This window comes from Crotalus tigris, unplaced genomic scaffold, assembly GCF_016545835.1.
Source record: "Crotalus tigris isolate CLP2741 ecotype Arizona unplaced genomic scaffold, ASM1654583v1 scf7180000019060.718356, whole genome shotgun sequence".
In the NCBI taxonomy this organism is placed as follows: domain Eukaryota; kingdom Metazoa; phylum Chordata; class Lepidosauria; order Squamata; family Viperidae; genus Crotalus; species Crotalus tigris.
The window spans coordinates 426,411-435,606 of NW_024097351.1; the positions used below are offsets into that span (position 1 = coordinate 426,411).

Genomic DNA, 9,196 nt, shown 5'->3' on the forward strand with positions numbered 1-9,196 from the left:
CTTCCTTCAGGCATTTAGGTTTAGTTTGAGTGCTGTGTGTTTAGTCGGTTTGATTCCTAGAGGGAACAAAACCCTCTTAATCTGAAGCCCACCCTATATTAAAGTTTAGAAAACCTTTCCCCAACAACAAAAAAATTACATCCAACCCTCAAAAGTCAGCATATGCTTATTGCCCATAAAATGAGAACAGGAAAAAGGAGAGAGAGAAATGACATTAAATGATTGGAATTATAACATTTTATGATATGACATTACATTAAGAGCCTAAAAATATCTAAAACTTAGTTTCCTTTCTGGCAGAATCCCAGGTTTTGATGAGAAATCCATGTTGAAAATGCTCTGCTTTGACAGCCTAGGATTTTATTTGGTTATATTTGAGGACTAAAGATTATTCTTGGGTTTTCCAATGCTTTTATTTTGCTCCTTTTTAATATAATCTCTTTACACTTTTCACACAGGATAATTGACAGAAGCATGAGAAGCTTGAAGCAGATTTTTTTTGTTTAAAGACAATACTGCTTGAATTTTCCCTCACTTTGATGTTCTGAGGCATTTGATAGGTTTTGTACATAAACACAGAAGACTAATAATTAGTGGACAGTGGAAGGCCAACATCTTATTCATTTTCCAGAAGACATGGCTCTGACAGTTGAAACAGAATCTCAGATTTACTACTCTCTTAGGACTGTATTTGGTGCAGCTGCACACCTGGTTTCTCTTGGATTCACCATAGTCATGGTGGTGCTCACCAGACCTGGATCAAGTAAGTAAAGAGCAATGGGAGGACCATGCGGTGTTATTTCCCCAATAGTACTTGAAACATGGACAGGAATGCTTAAGATCTACTGTACAGTATAGGTCGTCCTGCTGGATGATGACTTTAGCTAGTAGGTCAAGGCTGGGCACAGGAGGATGGGGAGCAGGAAGAGAGAGGAAGGCTGAAAGTGAGTCAATAGCCTCCCTAGTTGAGTTAAACTTGGATCTTGGCAATTCTAGTCACCCATTTTCAGCAACACCCCACTCTGGATTTTCCAATCTCAACTGTACTGTTATATATAATTAAAACAATTAGCAGAGTGGAGAGGTAAGGTGTTGCGCCTGAGCTAGTTAGATTCAAATCCCACTCAGTTATGAAGTTCTCTTGATAAATTTTGGACATTCAGCCCCACTTACCTTATAGGATCATAGCTGTAGATACAGCATTGGGAAAGATTCCATTCATAAATGCTCCATTGAGTTCTTAAAGAAAAAAGTTACATTTGTATGCAATCCTGGTTTGGCAAGGTATGCAGAACTGGCTTCTAATTGTCTTCCTAGAAAAAAGAGAGAAAGAGTGACTGGTCCAAGGTCACCCAGCTGGCTTCATACCTAAAATACCTAGTAGTCAGGGTTTCCCAATTTCTCACCATACAGATGCTTAATATATAATCATCTGTGATTATGACTGGACTGCATCTATACTGCATTGCCTGTGCTGAGTTTGGTCAGTTTGGTTTGCTTTTATTTTATTGACTACAGACTGAGCTTCATCCCACTAAGTTCATCCATTCATTGCAGTGTCTTCTCCAATCCAGTTATAATTTTGTATCTTCTGTGACGAAAAGGTAAATCAATTTCTTTTAGTGAAAGGAAGGTGACAATGAAATAAGAGTCTTGGATGCAAAGACTTAACATGGATTAATGTCTATTTTCCATGGTGAATAAAGAATTTTGAGAATATACATAATTTTTCAGGCTCACAGGAGTATGACTCAATATAATAATGTTTATTTTATTTGTATCCCATCTTTATTATTTTTATAAATAACTCAATGTGGAGGTCATGTCCAACACATCTTCCTTCTTCTATTTTCCCTGCAACAACCACACTGAAGTGAATTGACCTGAGAGAATAGCTGGCCCAAGGTCACCCAGTTGGCTCTCATGGATAAGGCAGGACTACAACTCATGACTTATTGGTTTCCAGCTTTGTATCTTAATCACTAGACCAAAGTGGCTAACATTTAATTTTGAAAATGTATGTTGTGTTACCTTACCATGAATATTATGTAGTATAAAGTTTCATGAATTAGCATTTTAAAAAAATTTCATAATACATCTATTTTCTTTTTTTAATTCTCCAAACCAATCCTGTTACTCTTTTGGAATTTAAACAATTGGTTTTAAGTTTCACTAGGTTGTCACTTTTTTTAATGGTGGGGATGGACATGTTTTATTTTTTCCTCAACCTCAAGAGATTATTAGATTCATATTTAAAAGAATCTAAAAATTACTTATTTTACAAAAAACTAGTGAGCTTCCAATGCTGGTATATTTAATATTATTCTACTTGTTGTTTCTCAGTCAATATGAATCTAACACTTCACAATTTGTGGACATGTCAGTTCTTTTGTCTTGGGTCACAATTTAACTTCTTAGCTGCAGAAATCGTACTAGTGATACAAGGATACAAGGGCAATAATTACTTGTCAACCCTGTTTTGCTTAATTTGGGAGAATTTAGGAATGTGAATGAAAGCCTTGTGTTTCTATTTCTACCCTTAAAAATACTCAGTCTAAAAACACGATGAAAATTATCCCTAATTAGCTTCCAGATTTTGGTGGCATCTCCCAAATGCAGTATCAGCATAGGCACAGCTATGATATACAGTAAATCTTGAATCGGATTATATCACACCAGAGTATTATTTTAAGACTTCAACAAATGAATTGAATGTATGGAGCATACATTATCTTTTCAGCCATGATTAGCCAGCAGAGATTGATTTTGCTCTCATTCCTTTCCAGGTCTGTTCTCCTGGCATCCTTTCTTAATGTCTCTTGCGGTAAGCCAGACAAATGAGATTATGTTTTCTTGATTTTTTTTATCTCACATTTATTGTTTTTATAAATAACTCAAGGTAGTAGATATAAATAATACTTCTTTCTTCTACTACTGGTTATCATTTCTCAAATAATTAACTATGCAGGTAATCCTTGACCTATGACCACAATGTAGCCTGCCCATTACAGTTGAGAGAGTGCCTTGCTTAGTTACCTCCACCCCCTGCAGCTGTTAAAATGACTGTGTGGGTCGGAAGACAAGGTGGCTGAGTGGTGGAAGATGCTGGAAGGCCTAGCACAGGCTCAGGCCCACCTGCCCTGGGCTTCCCATGGCCTCCTTCACTCCATGAAACACTTCAGGCTCTGCTTCCCACCTCTTGGAGTCACTACAGCCCTTGGGCCTGTTTCTCCCTCCCCACACTGGTTCCCCACAGGGCTTTGGGCTCCTGCCCATTCCCCATCACCCAGTTAGCTTCTGAAGCTCTCCAGAACTGTGTACATCACATTGGGGAAGGACATATCACACCATCCCTCAGCGTTCCTGGGCCATGTGGCCGTGTCACAGATGCAGTTGCCATTTTAGTGCAGCCACAATGCCTACAACACAGTTCCTTGTGGCCGCACTGAAATGGCAGCTGCTTCTGGGGATGCAGCTGTGTGGCCCAGTAACAGAATGATCCACTATGCTCTCCTAACATGATTTGCGCAATGCTGTAGAAAGCCCTGGCACTTTCTGCAACACTGCAAGACCATGTTAGGGAAACAGAACAAACTGCTTCATTCCTGGGATGAGTGGCACGATCCCAGAAGTGGCGGCCATTTTACAAACAACCCCTGGAATCCCGGAAGAGGCCATTTTATGAATGGCAATTCAATATGGACTCTTGGAAGATGTGCCCCAACAACAAAATGTCTTGCTATGCTTCCCTAAGTCAAGCTCTAGAGCTCTTTGACAGCTAAGTGAGGAGAAGGAGGATGTGGGGCCTAGTGGTATGGGAAGCAAGTCCAAGGCCTGTGGAGACCGGGGTGGGGAATTGGGAAACATAGGCAGGAGGGCACTGCAGCATCACTGTGGTTGTTCATAAGGATTAATGACTGGGAGGGTGTCTGCTGTAACTTTGAACAGCTGCTAAGTGACTCTAATTCAGTGTTTCTCAACCTTGACAATTTTAAGGCATGTGGACTTCAACTCCCAGAATTCCACAGCCAGCATTGCTGGCTGTGGAATTCTGGGAGTTGAAGTCCACATGCCTTAAAATTGTCAAGGTTGAGAAACACTGCTTTAATTTGAGGACTACCTGTATAACCTTATCTTTTATAACAAGTTCAGTTTGCTGGCTCTTCATGCAAAAAGGCAGAATACTTTGTTGCACATAATAGGGGGCAGATATGTATTCTTTACTATGGAAGTTGGGGAAAGATAGCATAACACTTCTGCTGCCCTGGTTCAAGAGTGAGTCTCTCTATATACCATCTTTCCAAATCTATATTTTCTCTTTTGCAGAATTTCATTTTAAAGTTAAGTATCTTCTTGAATAGAGCCTCCCCCATTGACAAATTAGTGTCTCACTAAATATCTGATGGTTTCCCAAATTTTCACATGAAATATTCTTAAATATTTTTTGCAGCTAACCTTTATGTGGGAAATCCTTATGTCTTTTTCTGTCTTCCCTTTTCCCAGTTTTCTTTCCTCATGACAGAGGCTCTGCTGACTTTCTCTCCAGAGAGCAGCCTGCTCCGGTCCTTCTCCCGCAAGGCCAAGGTCCGCTTCCACTGGGCTTTACAGCTGCTTGCTCTTATCTGTGCATTGCTGGGATTTGCCATTATCAGCTACAACAAGTACCTCAATGGGAAAGAGCACTTTGTCACCTGGCACAGCCAGAGTGGCTTGCTGACAGTGGTATATGCTAGTCTGCAGTGCATCGGTGGGCTTGTCCTGCTGTATCCCAAGCTGATGAAGAACTGGACCCTGAGCAAACTGAAGCTGTACCATGCCACATCAGGGCTTATTGGGTATCTACTTGGTTGTGCCAGCTTGATGCTGGGCATGTGTTCCCTGTGGTTTTCTACAACTGTGACTGGAATCTCTTGGTATCTAATTATGTTGTGCCCTATTCTCACCAGTTTGGTTATCATGAACCAAGTGAGCAATGCCTATCTCTACCGTAAAAGAATCCAGCCGTGAAAACAGTCTTAAAACAAGACATCTGTGTGGGATCGCAGAAGCATTTCTGCATTATCTGAAGGAATCCATAACTATGTACAGGAATACTGGAACACAAGAATCTCTTTCTACCTGCCTCTAACTTTGTATGGATTTTTTTATTGCTTCATTTTTCCATAGCATAGATGCCTATGCTGTTGAACCAAATTTCTTGCAGTTCCATTGCTGCAACTATAATTATTAGTATTGTTTAAGAGTCCAACCATGCCCTACTGGTGCTCCCTCACCCCCAAATGAAATCAGTGGATATATTATGGTTTAAATTATTCTTGATCTGGCCATGTACATTTACGCTTGTAAATCTAACTTGCTATAATTTCTTTTTCATACTTGTGCTCTATTCTAAGGCCTGGGCATTTTTAACCTTCCACTTTGAAAGATGGCTTTTATTCAATGTATTTGGTTTTTGTTTGCAGTGATGGTCAATTCTTCCTCTTTTTTTAAAGTGATATGCTATGTGACGGTACAGCATATCCAGCTATATTAGTTAAATCACATGTGCTGATCAAGGGCTAATAATATATTTTACATTTTTTAAAAAAAGTAGAATTGCTTTGTGCAGATGAAAAATGTGAAGAAACTTCAGAAAATGAATGTTCCTTCACCTGTTGTTTTTCCTACTCAAGCATATCTGTCCTGTTCCCAAATACTGTCATCCTCTGTAAGATAGAGACAGCTCTTCAGCATAAAAGGTATCACTTAAAACCAATATTTTAATGAGCTGAGGTGGCGCAGCAGTTAGAGTGCAGTACTGCAGGCCACTTTAGCTGACTGTGTTCAGCAGGTCAGCGGTTCAAATCTCACCGGCTCAAGGTTGACTCAGCCTTCCATCCTTCCGAGGTAGGTAAAATGGGGACCCAGATTGTTGGGGGCAATGTAAATATATATATATATATATATATATATATATATATATATATATATATATATATACATCGCTTACTGGTGTACACCGCTTAGAGAGTGCTTGCACTTAAAGCGGTATATAAGTCTCATAAATAAATAAATGTCCCTCCATTCTCTAGATACATTGAGGTTATTGTAACTCTATTCCCAACCAATATTCTGACTTTCTGCTCTGCATTAAAAGACGCAAAGCTATAAAAGGGCACTTTAATTTAAAGCAGAAAACATGAGCACATATTCTTGGATCTCTACCAGAATTTAAACTATAGTCAGCCATTTCTGTAGGTTGCATGTTATTAGCCCTGATTTAATGGCATAATAGGAACGTTAGCAGAGCATAATAGTGAATCGCTTATTTTGCTAACCCTTTAATAAATTTTCAAAAGATGTGTCCCCCAAAAGCACATGGTATCCTTATCTAGGAGCAAATAACCCATGACAACCTAGATTATTCTTGTTGTGGCCATCTATAATTGTAAATTATAGTGCCATTATAATTTTATAGATAAAAGATAGAATTGGGAAGGAAAGTTCTAAGGTGGTGTTTCCCAAGTTTAATATTTTAAGATGTTTGGACTTCAACTCCCAGAATACACCAGCTGGGAATGCTGGCTAGGACATTCTGGGACTTGAATCCCCACATCTTAAAATGACTAGAGTTGGAAACACCAGTCTAAGGACAAGGAAGTAAGCACAAACTATTTTTAGAAAGATGAGAAAATGCAGAGTGAAGAATACTATTTTATCCTTATAAAAAAAATGTTGAGGCCACCCAGAGTTTTGCATGACTTTCACAATGCACATCTGACTCTTTCTCTACCAATAGTTAATAGGGAGTACCCAATTTATTTTCTCCTGCTTAGTAGCTCCTGTCATATTACCTTATAATCCCTTGTATTTTCCTCTAACCTTCCCTCAACTTTTCCTGTACTTCCTTGCTATATACTATTATAAAGGCTGAACACTGATTCTTAAAAATATACATTTTTACTCAGAAGAAAATTCACTTGGTTTATATATGCAGGTGAAGATCTAATAAGGCTTATCCCACATGCAAAGAAGAGACATGGCAAAAATTCAAGGGGCCATGCATCCAAAGAGATGTGCAAAAGATTAGGAAATAGCCAGAACTGATTGTTTCAATCTCTCTCAACACTTTTTGATGCAGCTTCAGAAATGATCTTGTGTAAGATGAATTGAATCTGTCCCTTGGAAGTAAGCATTAAATTTAGAGGTGATTCATTGTTATCCCACAGCTTTGGCAGCTATGAAGTTTCAAAGCATAGTGGCTAAGTTAAAACTAAATTACAACGTGATTGGTTTTTATTTTTGACTTAAGATTATGTTAATTATATCATTATAGTATCTTTATGAACCCGGCCACCATAGTTTATTCAACAAATTATGGTTAAAAGAAACCAAAATTTAGCAGAATAGATGAACCTATCCCACAGCACTAGCATAATGGCTAACAAAGTGTGCTGTTTCAGGTTACTGATAATCCAATGGCATTGTAATAATGAAATATTAATTCCTTTTTAAACCACAAAAGGTAAAAACAAGTAACTCTCCTCTTGAGTTTCCACAATATTTAACTCCTGAACTTCCTTCTCATGCTGTATTATATAGTCTCCTGTTCTCGAAAGTGGGGTTTTACAGCAAATGGGGGATAGCTTGGAGTGATAAAAACTAGTCCCAAAACTCAACAGGAAAATAGTTGGAGAATCTGTCACAAGTGACTGTAAACCTTATCTTTTAGACTTGTAAAGAAAAAAAAGGCTTATTATCCTTGCTCTGTAAATCAGGCAAAGTATACTTTTGACCCAAATGTTTCAATAATTGAGTAGTAAAGAATAACAGTACTAGATAGTGTAATCCTGCAATTACAGACAGAAATTGATTGACAAGGAAATCCTCTCATTTCTCCAGACTTGAAGTTGTTTCATATAAACAGTTCTTTCACAAAAATGAGATATGCAAGCAGAGCTTGAGAAAATCTCATATGTGCTTAAATACATGTGCATAATCAGCATTTTCATGTATCTTTAATTCTTAGATCAAAGCACTTCCCAAGCATGCTGAGATTCTTCAAGAACTTAAAAAAGGATTGTGCTTTTTCCTTTGCTTTCCGAGATGGGGAACAATCCTAATTGCTTATTTTTTTATCTTATTTTAGCAACAATTTACCTATTATAATGGGTTTTGTTTGTTAACAAACATTTTGTTAATGTTAAAGCACTTTCGGTAACCATAATTCCTGCTTATGTTACTTCCAGGAGCTCCTTAAATATATCTTTGTTTTCTACTATTGAGAAGGGATAACACCTGCTTTCCAAAGAGGGAGAAAAGTGATCACAGAAAAGTTTAATGAGGAAATAATATTGTATCACAGATGTATTTAAAGACACTCATGTTGCAGTCAATGAAACAGACTAACATAAGTCCTATAGTTTTCAGAGACAGATGGCCACAGGTAACTTTAGTTGCAATGTAAGCTTTGATTGCATTCCCCTCCTGTCCTATTTTTAAAATTTAATTATCTATTACAAAGGCAGGAACAAAGATTGATGATTTTGTTAAGATCTTACTACAAGGCATTGTGTAATGAGTATGAGATATGCTCTTCAATCAGTAACTAAATGTCTATATTTCCAGTGGTACATAGTTTAGATATCTGTTGCTGCTCGTGTTCCAACATATATTTTACCATACAGTATTATAGTTAAAAAAACATACATTAGGCTTAAAAAGTTTGTATTTGCACTGAAAGCATAGGGAAGATTAATCCCTCCATTGATAACATCCATGAATAGTTTATAACTGGTTCTAATACTACTTTTTTGACCAGTGTTTACCTATTAAACTGATGAAGTAATGACTGCTGCCTTGATAAGAAGGAACATAGGTAATATTTGTTATCTGAAAACAAAACAAAATATATGCCAACAAACTGTGTAGCAAATAAATGTACCACTGAAACTTGGGGGTGGGGAAAAGAAGCTTGTACTTATGAGTGCTGAAATAAAGATTTTTTTTTTTAATGCAGCAACTGTGACGTACTGCCATCATGTTTGTTTTTGCTTCCTTCAGATAGATTTTGCATTGTTCAGTGATACAGAAGTCATTGGAATGATAGCTTTAAATTTTGTGAAAGCATAACAACTTCAGATATTTCTATTAACCTTATTCCCTATTAAAACTTCTGCCTGTGTTTCAGAAGACCATTATTCATTATGGCCGCAAT

The 9,196-nt window shown here is 37.6% G+C and overlaps 1 protein-coding gene across 2 annotated transcripts in view; it reads left to right on the forward strand.

Moving 5' to 3' along the window:
* Nucleotides 1-5,128, forward strand: part of LOC120315021 (cytochrome b561 domain-containing protein 2) — a 13,676-nt gene extending 8,548 nt beyond the window's left edge. For both annotated transcript variants that reach the window (XM_039358675.1, XM_039358674.1), the window contains exons 2-4: nt 459-763; nt 2,787-2,824; nt 4,504-5,128. In XM_039358675.1, coding sequence (XP_039214609.1) covers nt 637-763; nt 2,787-2,824; nt 4,504-5,007 — 669 coding nt within the window. In that variant the 5' untranslated portion in view covers nt 459-636 and the 3' untranslated portion in view covers nt 5,008-5,128. The remainder of the gene's footprint in view (nt 1-458; nt 764-2,786; nt 2,825-4,503) is intronic.
* The last annotated feature ends 4,068 nt before the right edge of the window (nt 5,129-9,196 follow it).